General features: G+C 41.8%; 1 protein-coding gene across 1 annotated transcript in view; it reads left to right on the top strand.

Annotated features, from left to right (window-relative positions):
• The window catches only part of LOC149436018 (fructose-1,6-bisphosphatase isozyme 2), a 90035-nt gene that overhangs the window by 34105 nt on the left and 34110 nt on the right, over positions 1 to 21820 (top strand). Inside the window, exon 3 of the mRNA XM_089662127.1 lies at positions 21201 to 21293. Coding sequence (XP_089518253.1) covers positions 21201 to 21293 — 93 coding nt within the window. The remainder of the gene's footprint in view (positions 1 to 21200; positions 21294 to 21820) is intronic.

Genomic DNA, 21820 nt, shown 5'->3' with positions numbered 1-21820 from the left:
ATGAATTTTCGGAAGACTTTTTTAACCGCTTCCTGTCCCCCCCATAGCAGAAGTACTGCTACAGGGAAGCACGGGTGCGCAAAATCACGTATATATACGTGATATTGCATTTTTGGGTAGGGGGCGCATGTCTCAACCAGTGATTACTCACCAGCATCCGATGATTGCCAAGCATCTCCGACGGGGGGGGGGGGAAGCTCATGCACAGTATATCCTAGTATATATACTGACATTTTTAAACGCTATAACTTAAATGTAAACCAATTAATTTACACGTATTGGGATTTTTTTTTTAGCAAAGACATGTCACAAAATACATTTTGGCCTAAATATTTAGATGTTTTAAAATTTCTTTACTGGACATGTTTATTAGCAAAAAGTCAAAAATATTGTTTATTTCTCAAAATTATCGGTCTTTTTTTAGCGCAAAAAAATAAAAACCGCACAGGCGATCAAATACCTTTGAAAGAAAGCTCAATTTGTGGCAAAAAAAGGACATAAATTTCATTAGGGTGCAGCATTGCCACGCAATTGTCAGTTAAAGTGACGCAGTGCCGTAATGCAAAAAATGGCCTGGTCAGGCGGGGGGGGGGGGGGGGGGAAGTCCTCTGTAGGGCAAGTGGTTAAAGAATTATCGTTTGAAATTCTAACGTCTACGGCCAACTTTGGGGAAGAGTTTATAGCCCATAGCCAGAGGAGTAAACTCACATGTGAATGTGCTGCAGTCATGAGCCAAGCTGCAGCCCCATTGACTTAAATGGCTGAGGTTGACAGGTAATTGCTCATACAGTGATTCCCTTTAAATGATTGGCAATGGATGCTGAATGATTGGTAATGGACATGAAGGCCCTGATTCACTATTGGGCGTGGGCGCATATTTATGGGCTTAAGCCCAATTTTCATGGGCGTCTGTCATTTTTTACCCTGCAACCTAATTCACTATTGAGCAGAGCCCATAAGCAGATGCCCAATCTAATTCACAAAAAGACACACGCCCGAAATCAGACTCACAAAACAGACTTGCTAAGAAGCAAGTCTAAAACCATGAAAAATCACTGCAGAGACATGTTCACTTAGAAATTTGCTTTGCCAAATATCAGGACTTCACTTTAAACAATATCTGCTATTTCCGAAAAAATTAAAAATGTGTTAAAAATCGTTTTTTTCAAGGAAATCGACACAGTAAAAATCTAGAAGCCCGTGCAGTGTCTTTGGCAGATACAACTGAGCATGTGCAGAACACATTTTAGACTTCTGCCATGGGCGTTTGCTTTTTAGCCACTGACTAATAGTGAATCTGATTGTGGATTCCTCTGAGAGCCGGCACTCGCTCGCGACTATTGTGTTTAATAAACAGCACTCGGCATATCTTCATGTAATCTAACTAGATTTCCTTAGTTCTAGTGATTCTATTTTTGTTTCTTATCCTTTATAATTATTTCTGTAATGATTTTACTTATTTCAAAGGTCTAGATAATATTTATTTTGACAGCTGAATGTAAAAATAAAGGTCCACAATAAAAAAAAAAAAAAAAAAAAAACAGCGTGGGTCCCCCCTCTCATCCATACCAAGCCCTTCAGGTCTGGTATGGATATTAAGGGGGAACTCCACGCTGAAATTTAAAAAAAAAAACAGCGTGGGTCCCCCTCAATATCCATACCAGACCCTTATCCGAGCATGCAGCCCGGCAGGTCAGGAAAGGGGGGGGACGAGCTAGCGCCCCCCCCCCCTCCTGAACCATACCAGGCCACATGCCCTCAACATGGGGGGGTGCTTTGAGGCAGGGGGGCTCCCCCCCCCAATGCACCTTGTCCCCATGTTGATGAGGACAAGGGCCTCTTCCCCACAACCCTGGCCGGTGGTTGTGGGGGTCTGCGGGCGGGGGGCTTATCAGAATCTGGAAGCCCCCTTTAACAAGGGGGCCCCCAGATCCCGGCCCCCCCCCTACGTGAACGAGTCTGCGGTAGATGCTCCCGCAGACTCCTTCACAAAAAAAAAAAGTGTGGTGTAAAAAAAACACAGTACAGGGTCTTTGACAAGTCCTTTATTAAAACAATGTCCCCCGAAGTAGATCCAACGTCAATCACGGCGGCGGCGGCAGGGACCCGAAAAAAGAAAAAAAAAAAAAGGTTCCGCTCCCGTCGGAGGCTTCCAGCCATGTGAAGAAGAGGCTAGCTGACAGTTCTTATATAGGTATGGGGCGGGGCCAGCCGGGCACATCATCCCCGCCCCTTACCTATTTGAGAAATGTCACCCTGTCTCTCCGTTGAGGCTAACTAGCTGAATGCAGGAGACAGTCTGACATTTCTTATATAGCTATGGGGCGGGGCCAGCCGGGGACATCATCCGAGTGACCCGCCCCATGTCACATGCTTGCTGTTCCCGGCTGGCCCCGCCCCATAGCTATATAAGAAATGTCAGACTGTCTCCTGCATTCAGCTAGTTAGCCTCAGCGGAGAGACAGGGTGACATTTCTCAAATAGGTAAGGGGCGGGGATGATGTGCCCGGCTGGCCCCGCCCCATACCTATATAAGAACTGTCAGCTAGCCTCTTCTTCACAAGGCTGGGAGCCTCCGACGGGAGCGGAACCTTTTTTTTTTTCTTTTTTCGGGTCCCTGCCGCCGCCGCCGTGATTGACGTTGGATCTACTTCGGGGGACATTGTTTTAATAAAGGACTTGTCAAAGACCCTGTACTGTGTTTTTTTTACACCACACTTAGTTTTTTTGTGAAGGAGTCTGCGGGACCATGTACCGCAGACTCGTTCACGTAGGGGGGGGGCGGGATCTGGGGGCCCCCTTGTTAAAGGGGGCTTCCAGATTCTGATAAGCCCCCCGCCCGCAGACCCCCACAACCACCGGCCAGGGTTGTGGGGAAGAGGCCCTTGTCCTCATCAACATGGGGACAAGGTGCTTTGGGGGGGGAGCCCCCCTGCCTCAAAGCACCCCCCCATGTTGAGGGCATGTGGCCTGGTATGGTTCAGGAGGGGGGGGGGCGCTCGCTCGTCCCCCCCCTTTCCTGACCTGCCGGGCTGCATGCTCGGATAAGGGTCTGGTATGGATATTGAGGGGGACCCACGCTGTTTTTTTTTTAAATTTCAGCGTGGAGTTCCCCCTTAATACCCATACCAGACCTGAAGGGCTTGGTAAGGATGAGAGGGGGGGACCCACGCTGTTTTTTTTATTATTTATTTAATTCACGGAAATAATTTAAAATTCAGCTGTCAGTGGGAAACCCCGATGACAGCTGAAACATTCCTTCTGTCCCTGCAGAGAGCTCCGCTATTATATTTGACATTAAAAAGTATAGAGACTGCAACATTGTATCTATTTGTATCCATTCCGGATATAGATGTTTTTATTCGGATACAAATAGATACAATGTTGCAACCTTTATACTTTTTAATGTCAAATATAATAGCGCAGCTCTCTGCAGGGACAGAAGTAATTACTTCGCTATTATATTTGCAGGCCGTAGATGGGGCGAAAATCGAACAATTTTTTTGCCATTGGTGGTAACGTCGGCCCATTGAACAACCGATTTTTTTTTTTTAAAACGGTCAGTTTTCGCCCCATCTAAGGCCTGCATTTTTCTTTTTCTTATTCTTTTTTTTATTCTTTTTCTTGCAGGTCATGGCTCATGTGCAGATTATTTATCTGTTAAAAGATCAGCCAATTTGCCGATCATTGCAGCTAAAATCGGCCGACCTGCAAAATCGGCCAATTTTTATCCAAATTTACCAATTAAAAAAAGTTGCAAAATCCCCAAAAATGGCTGACCAATTAACCCACTAACGGGCTGAAAATCAGCCGATTTTTTTTGCGGACGATTTTAGACCCATGTAAAGCAGGCCATAGATGGGTCTAAAATCGGCCGATTTTTCTGCCGAAAAGAAAATCGAACGATTTTCGGGCCGTTAGTGGGTTAATTGGTCAGCTGTTTTTCGGGATTTTGGCACATTTTTTTTATCAGTAAATTTGGAACAAAAAATTTTCAACTTTACTGGTAAACAAAATATGCTAAAATCCCAAAAAATGGCTGACCAATTATCCCAATAACGGAAGAGGCCCTTGTCCCCATTAACATGGGGACAAGGTGCTTTGGGGGGGAGCCCCCCTTCCCCAAAGCACCCCCCCATGTTGAGGGCAGGTGGCCTGGTATAGTTCAGGAGGGGGGGCGCTCGCTCGTCCCCCCCCCTTTCCTGACCTGCCGGGCTGCATGCTCGGATAAGGGTCTGGTATGGATTTTGGGGGGATCCCCAAGCTGTTTTTTTTTATTTCAGCGTGGAGTTCCCCCTTAATATCCATACCAGATCCGAAGGGCTTGGTATGGATGGGAGGGGGGACCCCACGCTTTTTTTTTTTTTTTTTACATTCAGCTGTCAGTGGGGAACCCCGCTGACAGTTGAAACATTAACACATGGCTGTCGCTCCTACAATCCCGCATGAGTTATGTTATCAACTCATGCAGCATTTTAGTAGCGAAAACCAATGCAGCGCTCATGTTTCAGCTGTCGGCGGAGTTCCCCACTGACAGTTGATGTAAAAGTATTGCAGGGAATTATAAACAATTTGTAAAAAACTCGGCGTGGGGTCCCCCCTCCCATCCATACTAAGCCCTTCGGGTCTCGTATGGATGTTAAGGGGTAACTCCACGCTGAAATTAAATAAAAAACAGCAAAATCTGAGCATGCAGCCCAGCAGGTCAGGAAAGGGGGGGGGGACAAGCGAGCGCCTCCCCCCCTCCTGAACCATACCAGGCCACATGCCCATACCAAATTATTCAAACATTTGTAAACAGACCAATTAACTGAAATGGTTTGGCATTTGTACCCCAAATATGACGTTCCCTGAGCCATTGGTAAACCGAGGTACGCCTGTATTAGTATTGCAATCCTTTGTATTGGGATACATAGAACCATCATACATGTGAATTGGCAACATAGCACAACATTTGTGTCACATTGGAGATATCTGGTAGTTACACTGAACTTGCCCAGGGACCTAAGATTGATTCACAGCACAGAAATACAGGCTGGATTAGCAATGTAGCTCCGTGGATTAGTGGTTAGCACTACTGCCTCACAACTCTAGGGTTGTCGGTTTGAATCCCAACCACGGCAAGGAAGTAGTATGATCTCCGTGTGTGGCTGTCTTCAAATAGATGTTCTGGCAACATCTTTGCTTTCTGTCTAAGTGATCCCTAAAATGTGAATTAGAATGAGGCCTTGTCTGTTGAAACACCTTCAAAGCTGCACCTTATGTGAATGTCATACAATGGGGTAAGATAAGAGCCTGGAGCACTAATAGATTTGATAATGATGGTTTACACTCAACCCACTTTTGTGAAGGATTTGGCAAGCAAAGAGCTGACAGAGAGAGAGAAGAGCGAGCCAGTGAGATGAAGAAGAGTGAGCGAGAAAAACATACTGAAGAGTGATAAAGAGAGACATACAGAAGAGTGAGCGAGAGAGAAGAGCGAGCCAGTGAGACAAAGAAGAGTGAGCGAGAGAGAAAAGACTTGGTTGGTGAATCCACACATCAAACTTGTCACAAATACTGGTATGGATTTTTCCACCAAATGCAAAGCAGACCGCACGCCTTCAAAGATTTATTTCCTTTGTTAATTCTCCTGCTTCGTTCACACTATATGCAAATGAAAATTACTGTTTAAGTTGCCAATTTTACTGTGTTTTCTAGAGAATTACTAACTAGTTGTGTTTTCAATTGTGTGTAGCATTGCCATTTCTATTTGAGTCTAGATGTTAAATTGCTAATAAATGGCCAAAATCTTCAAATACCTTTGAACTCTCACTGCAACAAATGGCGTACGTTAATACACTCACATTCACATTCATTATATCCAATATCAGGTACCATGTCAATTCACAAATCGCACCTGAAATTGCACACCCTGGATGCGACTTGTCATGCGATTGGCATGGCCAGCAACTTGCCCTTTGCATGGCAAATTGCACACAATGTTACTGGGGGCTAACACCACTGTCACATCTAATCCGATGCGGCAATTGCCCAACTTACAGTGAAGTTGCACGAGTTCACAATCCAATTGGATGTGAACAGAGCCTACAGTGGCCAATAGGGTGCGACTTGGTCTACGATTTGCAAGTCGCCTGTAATGCCAATTGCATGGCAATCGCAAACAATGTTACTGGGGGCTACCCGGTCACATTAAAGCAGATTTCTAAGTGGTGTTATTGACACCACAGTCACATCATGTGACTTGCATAGAAGTTGCATGATTTCAAAGTTAGGGTACATGGTGATTTCAAGTGCAATTTGCAAGACAATCGACACCAATCTCTCAGCAAATTGCATGAAAAGTAGTGTATTCATTACTCTATTATTACTTGCGGCTCCAACCAAGTTTGAACCACAACAATATGAACGCTCCAATAGCGTGCACATTGAGTGGGACATGGCATGTGATTTGCACAACATGCAAGCTGTAAATCGTCTGCAAAGTCGCACCCTATTGTCTGCTATTAGAGTCACCACATGGGTGCGTTTCAAACACTGATTTCTATAGTAGTACATGTACTACTTTAGTGGCAATTTGCATAGAGATCTGTGTCAGATGTCTTGAAAATTGCATTAAAATGGTCAACTTTACTGTAAGTCGCAGGATTTGTAAATCAGCTTTGCCCAGAGTGTAATGTTTGGTGATGTTTGATTTCTGGAGTGTTTTACCAATTGATGGGAAATTCACCATACTAGTCAAATCGATTTGTCATTTTCAGTATTGCATACAAGATGTGGTCATGTGACTGTCTTAACTCATGCGAGAATCTGGAGGGAATTGTGACCATAGTAGCAATAACGGTTCCAATTGGGGTTCCCTTTCACATCCCTGCTCAATGTTCTGTTGTATGCTGCACACGTACATTTCACTGTATATATCTTTCTGATTTGTGGGGCCTGTATACCAAGGGTTAATGCAGGTAGGAAGCGGATTCATCAGGTGAAAACACTTTCACTGACCAAACTAAGGTCAGTGGTGGGTGTGGCTTCATTGGGTGTGGGGCCTTGTTTGGCACGCTCCAAATACAACCTAGTTTATATAAAGACGTGCAGTAGGGAGTGATTTGGCCTGTTACTAGGCCGGGTGGTTTGTGACTAAGTCCTTGCTTGTAGTGGTTTGGGGGAAGAAGAGATTTTGTGCTGAATTGCCCCAGACACCACCCAGGCTGTGTTTGGAAGTGGGCTGGAAATGTTTGCATATTTTTGGCCTTGTAAAGTGTTTGTGTGTTATTGCACAATGATTGTGTTTTTTCTCTTTGCATTGAAAGCCTCACACATGTCAATCGTTTTGTTTAAAATCTGCTCTTGTTTTAATTTTGCTTGCTTATTTAGACTCCAATGCATTTTTCTGACAAACCTGCTGACAAATGTATGTGTAGGGGATTTGTAGAGGTGGGAGGGGATTTGTAGAGGTGGGAGGGTTTTTTTTTCACATGCTTTGTTTTCTTGATATTTTGATCTGAAGACTTTTTTTTTTGAATGGATCTTTATACTACGTGATTGTGTAAGTAAATCCTATGTGCATGAAAATGTTACTTGATTCATCTTCCCCTTTGTTTCCTGCTATAACCTGTGCACACACAGTTCACTAGAAGTATCTTTAGATTGTAAGCTCTTATGAGCAGGAGTGTTTTATTTTTGCCACATCAATCCTATTTTTGTGACTCACCAAGATATTGACTGTACCTACTTGTTCCTGCTGACCAAATAAATGACGATATATTTGATCAATAAATATTTGACTGATGTTTTTGTGTTTATTTTATGTTCAATATATGAACAACCTTAATAGTTACTTTTGTATACTTATATAATCTGCTCAAATGTAGCTTGTAAGAGCGTGAATATGCAAGTGGGTGCAAACTGGCTTTTTCAAAACCAAAAAAAAAAACCCACTTGCACCACAATATTATGTACTAATGAATGTCACATTCACTGTGCAGCCAGCTACAGGTTTTCTACAATTCGATTTACAGTAATAAAATAGTTCACACTTTGTTTATTTTTGGCCTTTGGCAACAAATATTAGCCAAGGTTAAAAAAAACAAATCAATAAGAAACACACATTTGCGAAAGCTATCATAGCCGCACATAAAAATGCGCGATTGCAAACAAATAAGCACCAAACAGGTGTCCGCATGGCGCATGAACGGCTATCCTGGAAGTCCGTCATCACGTGCGCGCGCACCCGGAAGTGGTTGTGGGGAGTGTAAGTGGATGACAAGTGGTTGGAGGTTTTGTGTTGGTTGAAAATTTTGATAACCTTATTGGCATTTGGACATGGCGAGAGCACAGTTCTCAACTGAGGAGATGATCCTTATATGTACAGTAAGTGTGGCCATTGCAAACATGTTTATAACATGTGAGGGACAGGTAATTGCAATTTTGTGGGTGGGGCCTAGCAGAATCTCACTTGGTGCACATGCTACTTATCTGTACATTAGCTCCTGGGTATTGATGGGTCAATGATATTAACCACTTGCCTACTGGGTACTCCTACCCCCTTCCTGTCCTGGCCAATTTTCATCTTTCTGCACTGTTACCCTTTGAATGACAATTGTGCGGTCATGCCACATTGTACCCATCTTAAATTTATATCAGTTTTTTCAGACAAATAGAGCTTTCTTTGGGTGGTATTGACTTGCTGCTGTGTGTTTTACTTTTTGCTCGATAAACCACAAAATAGCTCATAATGAATAAAAGTCTGTTTATATTATAACATTTGGTAAACTGGTAATTTAGCAACACTGATGTGCGTTGATGAGGCAGCACTGGTGGGTGGCACTGCTGGCCACAGGTGGGCGGAACTGTTGGGTGGCACTGGTGGGCACTGATCATCGGGGCCGACCCCTGCTTTGATAACTGCTGGTTCTCGGCAGTACTTTCCACACATTCTGATAGCGTGATGAAAGTGCAGCCAAGACCCGGCAAATGCATTTCCCGGTGATCAGCGTGTCATTGGACATGGCTGATCACATGGTAAAAAGCCGCTGTGATTGGCCTTTACCACATCACGTGATCAGCTGTGTCCTTAGGACACAGCAATCACGGAGAGCGCGTTCTGCCAGGATGTCATATGACACCCTCCCAGAGCTGCCTGGATGCAGTGTAGCGTTATTCGGCTATCTGCGGTCGCCCAATAGGTAACCAGCTAGGCCTTCATGGCTAATCTTTGAATATCTGGACATGTATACTGCGTATAATGCATTACATTCTACAATGTGTTGGTGTACATGGTATTACAGTGTGCAATGCGTTGCTGGATTCTGCATGACAGTGGACAGCGTATCACAGTGTGCAATGCGTAGCTCCATCCTGCATGACAGTGTACAGTGCATTACAGTCTACAATGTGTGGGTGTACACGGTATCACAGTGTGCAATGCGTTGCTCCATCCTGCATGAGAGTGTACAGTGCATTACAGTCTACAATGTGTGGGTGTACACGGTATCACAGTGTGCAATGCGTTGCTCCATCCTGCATGAGAGTGTACAGTGCATTACAGTCTACAATGTGTGGGTGTACACGGTATTACAGTGTATTACAGTGTGCAATGCGTTGTACACTGCAGTGTGCACTAAAGCATTTTACACTCATGCACTGTACACACTAAAGCATTTTACACTCATGCACTGTACACCCTAACGCATTTGACATTTTTAGTGTGCAATGCGTTAGTGTGCAATGCCTTGGACAGTACAATACATGTGCATACCCTGAAAAAGGGTCCTGCACATTTTTGGCCCGGATGCGGTGCAATTTGAGGTGTGCAAAATGTTTGTCTCTAATTGCAACGCACACAAATTGCATGTGATTTGCCCAGGAGTGCGGTGTTAGACCACAATGCATGTATGTGAAGCCAGAATAAAAGGATGTGGATTTTGTCTACTTTTACTTGCGCATGTTAACATTATGTAAGTGCATTTTTTTTCTGTTTAACATGCTATAGAAATGCAACATGCATTTGGATGGAGTGTTTTTGTATGTGCATTTTGGAAGTATTCTAAACACACATTGACCCTAGGGCCACACCATATCTTATGCAGGCCATAGATGGGTCGAAAATTGGCCGATTTTTCGTCCGAAAATAAAATCGGCCGATTTTCGGATCGTTAGTGGGCTATTTGTTCGGCCGTTTTTCGGTATTTTGGCAGATTTTTTTTTTCGGTAAAGTTGGAAAAAAAAACGGCCGAATTTGCCGATCGGCCGATTTTCGCGGCAATGATGGGCAAATTGGCCGATTTTTTACTGATAAAAAATCTGCACATGAGCAGTGACCTGCAAGAGGAAGACAAAAAGAAGAAAAAGAAGAAGAGGATGAAGAAGAGGATGATGATGAAGAAGAAGAAGAGGATGATGATGATGAAGAAGAAGAAGAGGATGAAGAAGAAGAGGATGATGATGATGAAGAAGAAGAAGAGGATGATGATGATGATGATGATGAAGAAGAAGAGGATGATGATGATGAAGAAGAAGAAGAAGAGGATGATGATGATGATGAAGAAGAAGAAGATGAAGAAGAGGATGATGATGAAGAGGATGATGATGATGAAGAAGATGATGAAGAAGAAGAGGATGATGATGATGATGATGATGATGAAGAAGAGGATGATGATGATGAAGAAGAAGAGGATGATGATGATGAAGAAGAAGAAGAAGAAGAGGATGATGAAGAAGAAGAAGAAGAAGAGGATGATGATGATGATGAAGAGGATGATGATGAAGAAGAAGAGGATGATGATGAAGAAGAAGAAGAAGAAGAAGATGATGATGATGAAGAGGAGGATGATGATGAAGAAGAATAAGAGGATGATGATGAAGAAGAAGAAGATGATGATGATCAAGATGATGAAGAAGAAGAGGATGAAGAAGAAGAGGATGAAGATGATGAAGAAGAAGAGTATGAAGAAGAAGAGGATGATGATGAAAAAGAAGAAGAAGAGGATGATGATGAAGAAGAAGAAGGATGAAAAATGAGAGGAATTCCAGTATGGCAAAAAGTGTCCCTGCAGAGAGCTCCGCTATTTCTTTGACAGTTCCTTGACATTTACAGCGGTTGCAACATTGTATCTATTTGTTTCCGAATAAAAACATCTGTATCCTAAATGGATACAAATAGATACAATGTTGCAACCGCTATAAATGTCAAAGAACTGTCAAAGAAATAGCGGAGCTCTCTGCAGAGACACTTTTTGCCGGCTGTAGACGGGATGAAAATCGGCCGATTTTTTTTTTTACCATTGCTGGCAACGTCGGCCGCTTGAACAACCAATTTTTTATTTTTTAAAAGAAAAATCGGCTGTTTTTCTCCCCGTCTATGGTCTGCATAAGCATTAGTGTGCCTGGGGGAGGGGGGGGACCTTTGGCCTTTCCAAACACAGTAGATGCTCCAAGAATGTTTCCTTGAACTCTTGAAATGGTTAAAAAGGAAAGACACTCTAGATAGCCTGCACTGAGAATTGACTGTCATGATGACGTGTCAATGATTATTTGCTCTCATTTTTCAGGAGTGGTACTGCTTGCGGTTGAAGCTGGTAGAAATCCACCTTCACGTCCTCCACTCACCTTCACTCGTGGCCAGTGGATATTTTGTGGCTGCAGGCAAGAACTGGCATCGAGGACCTGCATAATGACCCTGGCATGCCAGAGGTGGTTTGGAAGCAGCACAGCAATTTGACCATCCCTTTCCTCTATGTTGGTTTTAGGGGTGCAGAATTGCTTCTCGTTCGTGAACGGACTGTCGCCGGATATCAGAGTCCCCATATTTTCAAGATATGTTTTAGCCATGTTGGCTTATTTTTATGTTATTTTCCAAGTGTGTCGCACCTAACCGCACAGTAGTGTGGTGCCATGCGTATTTGTGGCTGTGAATGGGGCTGTTTTTAATAGACGTGTGTAGGTGCAACAACGTTTTCATCATGGTACCTGCGCACATCTACATAGGGCATTGCATTTCTTTGCTGTGCTGGAAAATGTGTGTTCTTGCATGCGTTTCTGCACCACCAATGGTGTGAACAAGTCCTAAGGGCTGGTTCACACTATAGAAACAGTCTAGATGTGTTCCTGATGGGTTTTTTTCATGCCCTTTTGGCATGCATGTTTAGTGTGTTCCAGTACATTTTGAATGCGTTTTGGACATGTTTACATTGCATTTTTATATCCCTTCCACTTATTTTTTTCTATTTTCTTTGTATTCAATGTAGTTAGGGACATGTGCGTTTTAGTACATTCAAGGACGTTTCAATGTGTTCCAGTACAGTTCTGTGCAGAAACAATGCAGCGTGGTCAACTTTGTTTACAGCACCTGCAATGCACTGAAAATGCAAGCGCTGATGTGAACTATGACATTGACAACCATATAACCTTCTTTCTGTGCGTTTGTGATGCCGAAAAAGCAACTGAAACACATGTAGTGTGAACTGGCCCTAAAGGTTATTAGAGGTCAGGGAACGGGACTGACCAGGAATTGTGAATTCAATCAGACTAGTGGTGAGATACAATCAGCAATTGTATAATAATGTGAGATCTGAGCTGTAGCTGATAGAAAATGAGACACATTCACTTGATCAGTAAATAGATAGTTAAAGAGTGGGGCGGTGATCCATAGATTTGCATATGGGACAGGTGATGGCGGGGTGGGGGAGGGGGTCAAGTTGTATAAGGAGACAGATTTAAAAGAGAAAAATGTTACAATGAAATATACACGGCATGAAAATGGCACATTTCCTAATTGGCAGAAGAGTACATTCATCCACTTTCTAGTCATTAGGCAAAATCATAATTGTTTGATCAATATTCCTGGCACTGACACAACCCAGAAAATTGATCTCCATTTTTTAGGATGTAGCCATGACCGGGATTAGAACCCATGACCCAAGTGCTGTAAGTTCTGAGCTCTAACCACTAAACCACTGTGGGAGACACAGTTTGAGCTATAATGTAGAATAGTTCCATTGTTTGAAAATGATAGAGTGAGCGCTGGTCAAATTATATAGACTACTAAAATGGTATTACACAAGATAAATATAACCACGAACAGTAGTGCATGAACTCGTGAAAGGTCATCCACCCCTGTGACAGTGTACTACACTATTGAGCACCTTTCTGGCTCCTGTGGCTGAGCTAATTCCTCCCCAGGACCATTTGGGCACCCACCCTGATGGATGGATGGATGGAGCTGGATGACTAACCCATAACTGCCAGCATACCGCTGCACCCCCAGATGTGTGATGTGTATAACCCATACACATTAATACTTTTGTTCTGGAGAGTGTAGACCAGTCCCAAGGGTGGTTTACCTTTCACAAGTTCATGCACTACTGTCCGTCACGGAGAGACCACACGTGCCATTCATAGGCACTCTCTGAGTTGGTACTCTCACACCAAGGACATTCCATTATTCAGGAATGATTCTATGAACTTATTTTAGCACCATTTACAATATTACATCATTGTTGCAATTCTTTGCACTTTTTGGTTTTTACATGCGTTCATTATTGATCACATGCATTTATAGCGCTGCACTTGTCTTTACCATAGAATAGTTACGTGATTAAAGAGAATGAAGATATATAATTATATTGGGAAATTAGAAGTATATAAATTATTTGAGATATAAGTGTGTAAATGTTTAACATTTGAGTACAGAATGTATGACATTCATTAGTAAATGCATTAGTTTCCTGATCATTTTGGAGACACAGCAAGAAAATAAATAGAAGAAAATAGAAAATTCTAATACAGGTGTACAGGTGTATTTATAACATTCTAAGAATTCTTTTGCCATCATGAAAACGCCAATGTAAATAAAGCCCGCGCTTGTGCGCCATCTAGCGAACATATCCGGTATTGCACCTAAAAATGTGCCAGTGATAGCAAAGTAGTCAATAGACGCTCGTCAATGAGCTTGCTAGACGCTGGTCAGACGACTGATTGATTGACCGGAGTCTGCCTGAATGGTCAGTCTCTGCTATTACACTCACATCTTAGTGAATCAGGGCCGAACTGTCTGCATCCAGGGCTGATCATCCACAGATAATCACTGCATATGTGATCAGTTGCAAATAGCTGCGGGAGTGTCAACCCCCCATTGCTTTCAATGGTGCCACCCACATGGAATCCCTGCTGGATCTCCCATAGATAGTCCCAAATGGCACCATTCGCAAGTGTGAACGGGATGTTTTCAAACCTGCCTATATCCCTGTACTTGAGGAGTATGTTGTGTGTTAATGCCGACTATGATTCCTGACATACTTTGGCCAAGAACAAGTATGGGAAAAATCACTTATAAAAGACCTTCCAGAACACCGTACACTATGTAATTATAAAAAATAAAACTTGAATATCATCTTGAATGCTTAAATACAACCTTTCTTATACAATACCTTTCGTGTTAGAAATATGGAGGCTACCACTACTGGCCTCCTGAAAATTTTTTGAGCTGTGCCTGGCTTTTACATTTCTGAGTCACTGACCCAAAACAAGCAGATTGCCAATTCAAAGGAATATCAGAATCCCTCTCTGTAATCTGAGTCAGTTACTCCCCAGATACTGAAGCCAAAACATCAGCATAACTAACAATCAAGGAGAGGTCAGAATGGCAACCTCCATCGTTCTCTTGGGAATTTTTAATGGGAATACATATTAGTTTGAAAAATGACCATTACCCTCACATGCAGCTGTATTTTTGAATTCCAGGCCATGCCAGTGTGACTTATTTATTGTCAATAAAAGTGTTATCACCACCCTGGATCTAATCAGCGATCTGATAGTCAGATCAATGCCATTGCCCATAGAGCATTAACATTTCTCAGACAGGTGTTTTCCTTCAAAGCAGATTCCATTTAATTCCATTCACAGTACTGAGCAATACATTTTAACATATTGGTGCAATGTGCTCTCCAGTTGTTAAACACTGTGAAAACCACACCTATAACCATAGGTTAACACTTACTTTGACTCAGAGGAACAAGTGCTATGTGTGTTTATTATATGCAGAGACTGGAGTCCTATCTATCTGAGTCACAGAAATGGGTTGCAGCAAGTTTAGACGCTGGTTCCTGAAGTGGCCACTTGCCTCTTGCAAGTAATAATTTACACCAAGGAAAGGCCTGCATATCCAGTCCAACAGCCTGTAGCTGGTATCTGAACCATTCACTCATCAGAAACAACACCAGTTTGTGATGTACCCAACAAGAGTTTAGTAGCACATGTCCTTGTGTCTCTCCCAGGACAACAAAAACACACCATTTCCATATGAAATGGCATTTATTTATGTACAATTTCTGCTCTTCATGGTGATGTTTCTGTTCAAACCTATTCTTTGGAGGCTTGGGGGAGCAATGCATTTCTCAACACAATAAACTGTACTGGTAGATAAAATGTAAAGTGTATCTCTATTAAACAGCTTTGAATTTTTTTTTGATAGCATGAGGAAGGATTAGAAGTCCTGTCTTGTTTTATTGCATTTGGAGGCTCCGTCAGAGAAAGCCCTTCACTTCCTGTCCAGTAGGAAAAGGTTGTCCCCAGAAAAGGAAGTGAGGGAATATCTCTCTAACAGCAACACACACAGAAGTAAAATGATTTTTTTTAAAGTTTATTTACTTATATAGCGCTGTCAATTTACAGAGCGCTTTACATACATATATTGTACATTCATATCAGTCCCTAACCCTCAAGGGGTGTACAATCTAAGGTCCCTAACTTACATTCGTACATACACATACTAGGGCCAATATAGACAGGAGACAATTAACCGACCAGCATGTCTTTGGAGTGTGAGTAGGGAAATGCTAAATCCTCTTTTTATTATTTTTTGTTTCCCTCTTGCAGATTCTCGCTCACTTGCTGTCTGATAAACGGTTGTCCCCAGAAAGTGAGGGGAATCCCTCTAACGGAGCCACAGATAGTAGTGACACCTGACAGGGGTTCTACCCTTTCCCTGTTCTATACAAAACTTATAAAAAAAAAAGTTTTGAGTATAGATGCACTTCAAGGCCTTTGAACTATGTAAGTCTGTAGACTGCAGACAGGCAATTACAACCAAACCGCTCTCTTCGATCCTCCCAAGACCTTCTGCTCTCTAGTTCCTGTGTCACCTCCTCCCATGCATGTCTCCAGGACTTCTCCCGATCTTCTCCCATCCTATGGAACTCCCTACCCCAATCTGTCCGGCTATCTCCTAATCTATCCACCTTTAGACGATCCCTGAAAACCTTTCTCTTTAAAGAAGCCTATCCTGCTTCTGACTAGTAAACTGCCTTTTATTTCCTCTATCAGCTCATCCCCCCACAGCTATTACCTTTTGTATCTCTCAACCCCTCCTCCTAGATTGTAAGCTCTAACGAGCAGGGCCCTCTGTTTCCTCTTGTACCAAATTCTATTGTAACTGTCTACCTTCATTTTGTAAGGCGCTGCGCAAACTGTTGGCACTATATAAATCCTGTATAATAATAATAATACAAGCTAACCATTGCTTACAATATGCCTTCAATTCTCTTACCCATTTAATTCGGACTATCCAATCTATTTAGGGACCTTGTTATGGGCCAGCACTGGATTTGTATGGTCTGTGATAAATTCTGAGTCATAAAACAAGTTCTTTAAAACTTTGCAAACACTGTCATTTTTAGTAAACATTTAGTATGGAACCACACTGACAAAACAGTGAATGGTTACTAATGTATTACAGTACAGAATGTAGTAATTTTTCCTTTATTAGGAGTAAAGGAAATGTTATATTTCACTGCCTAAATATAATGTCCAATATAAAGCAACAATATATACAGCACCTGTATGAGAAAATAGATTTTTAAAGTGCACTTCTGCCCAAAATTATGGATATTAAAGTATTCACATACTATTATCAATCAGCAACAGAGCATTAAAGCACGTTATCCCTGCCCTCTCTAAATGCTTGTAATGTCAAGTGACTCAATCCCAAAGACCAAAGCAAGACTCTAAAGTCCAGCATCTGCTAGTTTGTAACAGTTTACAAACACTTGCTGTTTGTTTACATCAGAAGACTAGTAGACTGCCAAGATTTCAGTGCCTCTGTTGTAAACTTTGAAGATCAGTTTCTCCACAATAGCTACAGATACAGAGATAAATGATGGTTTGTTTCAAAGAGCTTTTACTGCTTGTTCTGAATATGTAAATATTCTAGATTGCATTAGGGTTTATTTACTAAAGCTGGAAAGTGCAAAATCAGGCTCAATTCTGCATATAAACCAATCAGCTTTTAACCTCAGCTTGTTCAATTAAGCTTTGGCAATAAAACCTGGAAGTCAATTGGTTTCTATGCAGCAGTGAGCATGATTTTACACGTTACAGCTTTAGTAAATAAACTCCACTGTCTGGACACAGGTTCACTTCACTTCGCATATTTGCTGCTGCATTAAAAATGGCATGTTCCCTGCAGTGAAAGCTACAGTATATTTCACTTATATCACAAATTCAGCATGTTCTCCCTGTTAACTGCAAAATACCAGTTTCAATGCAATGGCTGTGCTACACTGGGGGGGGGGGGGGAGGGGTAAAAGCCACAGCAGAGATCCAAGGACCCACATATCAGGGACATGAGCTGTGCCACAGCCCATTCATACTCCTCTTTGCACGCTATCACATGCAATATTATGCGTTGTCTCATGTGGATAGAATAGAGATTTTATTTTGTTGTCTGCATCCTGTTAGGGAAATTTTTCCTTCACTTCATGTCCCAAAGGCTAAGGAAGTGTGAAAAATTATCTTCAAATAAGGGGAAATCCTCTTGTAAACTTTTGGATTCCCATCACTTTCTGTGCTGTTGACCAGGGGTGGACTGACAACTCATGGGGCCTGAGTTTCCAAATGGTTAGTCCGCCCCTGCTGTTGACATTGTCCACCAAAACAATAGAGAAAGTAAATCTCCCCAACAATACACAAGCAAAGGTACAGGCAAAAAATTAAATGCTGTAATCATTCCCAAAACTAACAGAAAGTTTTGCTATAGAAACACTAAAATTTTCAGTTTTTGGGAAGCATAAATCCAAATAAGGGGTTTATTCCTAAAGCCTAGTACACAGGATCAGAAAATCACATGAAAAATACCGCTTTCAAAGCAATCGTATAATAATCTGAACCTTAGTACACAGCTTTCGTCCAAAATTATTTGAAGGGACAAGCATGAAAATGTTTCTCGTACAATACCAAATTATACCATTTTCATTTAATCAGCACAAAAATACAATACAAATACATTTCATCACTTCCGAATTTTTATTCTGTCTATATGAATTTTCGTAACTTTAGTTACCTTTTCACTTTCTAGCATGAAAAAAAAAAAGGACCTTCATTTGTCCTATATTCTCATCGTGTGTACGGGCTTTATATAACTATAAGCCCTGAAGGTAATGTTTTAATGGGGCCAATTGTTAAATCCTAAACTTCACTGCTGGAGAAGAATTATGTGTTCAGGTTTTGCCAGTGCACATTATTAAACAAAACCAGGAGGTGGCGCCATTGCTTTAGCAGGTAATAGGCTCAGTGTACATAGGATAAGGATTCTTTTTTTAGGTTATCCAGTCCAGTGAAAATTAAAAATAAGTTGAATGACTGAAAAGGATCATTATATTTGTGTAAAACCTAATGTAATCTGAAGACTATTATTTATTCTTATTATTATTCTTATTATAATACAGGATTTATATAGCACCAACAGTTTGTTCAGCACTTTACAATATAATGGGAGACAATACAGCAACAATACAGTTCAATACAAGAGGGATAGGAGGGCCCTGCTCCTTGGAGCTTACAATTATTTTCTCAAATATTTGATTTTATTATTTACACCATCATCTATCTATGTGGTCTTGTGCATTTTAAAGTGAGCATATGTATGAAGAAGGCAAATTAACATTGTTCCTGAAAGGCAGACACCTAAAGTTTCACAGCCCTTGAAAATCCTATGCAGATACCGACTTTGTGGATTTATGGGCACACCTTGCTTTCCATATGAAATTGCTTGGGCCTTGCTAGTTGCCCATCTGGTACCAAACATTGCATGGTGGGAGGCAGGAGTGTATGACCTGTGCCCAGATATTATTATTATTATATTATTATTATACAGGATTTATATAGCAGTGTTTTACAAAATGAAGGTAGACATTACAGTTACAATACAAATTGGTACAAGAGGAAACAGAGGGCGCTGCTCGTTAGAACTTGCAGTCTAAGAGTATAAAGCAATTTTCCTGGGGCTCCACTGATGAATCATTGTGGCAAGAGGGAACTATGAAGATAAGAGCAAGTAACTTATGGTGTCATGTATTAGCTGCATTTCAATTCTTTACTAATCACACAGGTTATAAAACCAATACACATTATTTGCTTTTATTGCAATGTCATAAATCCAGCTTGAATATATACATTTATTTTATCTCAAGTGATTGCTTGTATCTATTAGGCCACATTCATGGGGCAATGATAATGATTTTATTATTATTATTATTATTATTATTATTATTATTCAGGATTTATATAGCTCCAACAGTTTGCACAGCACTTTGCAATATAAAGAAAGACAGTACAGTTACAATACAATTAATTACAAGAGGGTTAGGAGAGCTCACAATCTAATGTGGGATGGGGGCAGGTGGGATGAATGTTGCAGGCTTATCGGTAAGTTGAGCTGGAAATTTTTCTCTTTTGTTGTTTGGCATGTGTCACCCTTTTGTGTGCTCCTTGCTGTGAAGGCCAGTTATGGATTGGGGCAGTGGCCAATTGTTTGTGCTGTTGGTGTGCTGGTGAGGGGATGCACTGGACATCTTGCCTGCCATTGTGCTAATTCTGGGTGCTCCCCTTTAAGGAGGGGTGGGCTCCCTCCAGGGCCACCTGCCCTCAGTCTATCCATTATGATACATGTGCTTATGCTATGGAGGCTCTCAAAACTTACAGAGTTAGGCTTTAGGCTGCAGAATATTGGGGTGCAGTGAAGAGGCTCTGCAGCTTAGGCATGTATTTGCAAATTAGTGTGAAAACTAAACCCCTGTTTTTAAATCAAACTGTTAGACAGGAAAATTCAGTTGGTTGCAGGCTGGTCAGTAAGTTGATCTGGGAATTTTTCTCCTTTGTTGTTTGGCATGCATCACCCTTTCGTGTGCTCCTTGCTGTGACGGCCAGTTATGGATTGGGCTAGTGGCCAATTGTTTGCACTGTATAGTGTGACCAGGCCATTTTCTTTTTACAAGGTGCTGTGTGCAGGTCTTGATGTCATTTTATATGGTTTTAGGTCTGTGTGTTATTGTCTCATACTGAGGTGATGGTAAACCAGGGCATATGCCCATATGTCATATCTATATATGTGTAATAAAGCATAATTTTTGGAAATTTTCTGAGTGTCACGTTCTATTCATTATGTAGCCGCTTTTCTGTGAATCTCTTTTCACAAACCCCTCTTTTTTGAATGCTGTGTGCAGGCAGCCTATTGAAGTTGTTTTGTCCATGTAGTTGCATGGACACAGTCGCTTGTCCTAAAGTGACAAGCATGCAGGTGTGGGTGAGTGGCCTTCAATCACAACCAAACACCTTTCACATTATGATGAATGGCTGCATCCATACAACCGTGCATTCTAATAGACTTCAATGGGCTGCCTGCATGCAGCACCTTGTAGAGAAAAAAATGCCCTGGTCACACTATACAGGCAACTTTTGTCCCACTTGCCCCTCCCTATTGGAATGTAAGCTCTCAGGAGCAGGGGCCAGGGCCAGGGACAACCATACACAGAGAAAAAATTAGCACGTCTATGCACACAGGAGTGATGAGTATTTACGTAAGGCCACCTGTACAAATCAGTGAAGGGCTGTGGCTGTATGCTGGTAACTGTACATCTGAGTGTTTAGAGATGGACAAGCAGCTCTGAATGTAAACTGTTTGTGCCCAGGGGTGCACATTTGTCCCTGTATGCAAGTGAACATTAGGATGTGTGGTTACCAGCGTACAGCCGCAGCCTGTCATTGATTTTACAGGCTGAGATATGCATGTTTTTCACCATGTATGGCTTTCTGCTCCTTACTCTAAAATACAAAAGACTATGACACGGTGCTTATATACATTTATGTGCAACTTTGTTTCTGTCCAAAGTATGATTTTTAGAGCTCTAATTATCTGTTGCTTTTTACAGGGGAAATACATTGTTTGCTTTGATCCCCTTGATGGTTCATCCAACATTGACTGCTTAGCATCAATTGGGACAATATTTGCTATTTACCGAAAGGTAAGTCTATGTGTTTTGTGTTACACTCAGTGTGGGTCCTATACATTCTAGTGGACTGTACAATGAGACCTCACTTGTGACTCAAAACTACCAGAAACAGCCATACATTGCAGGTTTAATTTTGCCTCGGAAAATGTCAAGAGGTATTGTAGTGTGGGTTCTATACATTCTAGTGGACTGTAGAATGAGACCTCACTTGTGACTTAAAACTATAAGAAACACTTATGCATTGCAGGTTTAATTTTGCCTCGGAAAATGTCAAGAAGTACTGTAGTGTGGGCCCTATACATTCTAGTGGACTGTAGACTGAGACCTCACTTGCGACTCAAAACTACCAGAAACAGCCATACATTGCAGGTTTAATTTTGCCTCGGAAAATGTCAAGAAGTACTGTAGTGTGGGCCCTATACATTCTAGTGGACTGTAGACTGAGACCTCACTTGCGACTCAAAACTACCAGAAACAGCCATACATTGCAGGTTTAATTTTGCCTCGGAAAATGTCAAGAAGTACTGTAGTGTGGGCCC

Source organism: Staurois parvus, unplaced genomic scaffold (genome assembly GCF_062004578.1).
Source record: "Staurois parvus isolate SC_StPar_1 unplaced genomic scaffold, SC_StPar_1.0 ptg001432l, whole genome shotgun sequence".
Classification (NCBI taxonomy): domain Eukaryota; kingdom Metazoa; phylum Chordata; class Amphibia; order Anura; family Ranidae; genus Staurois; species Staurois parvus.
Note: the sequence above shows the minus strand (reverse complement) of the source record. Positions and strands in the feature narration are given on the sequence as shown.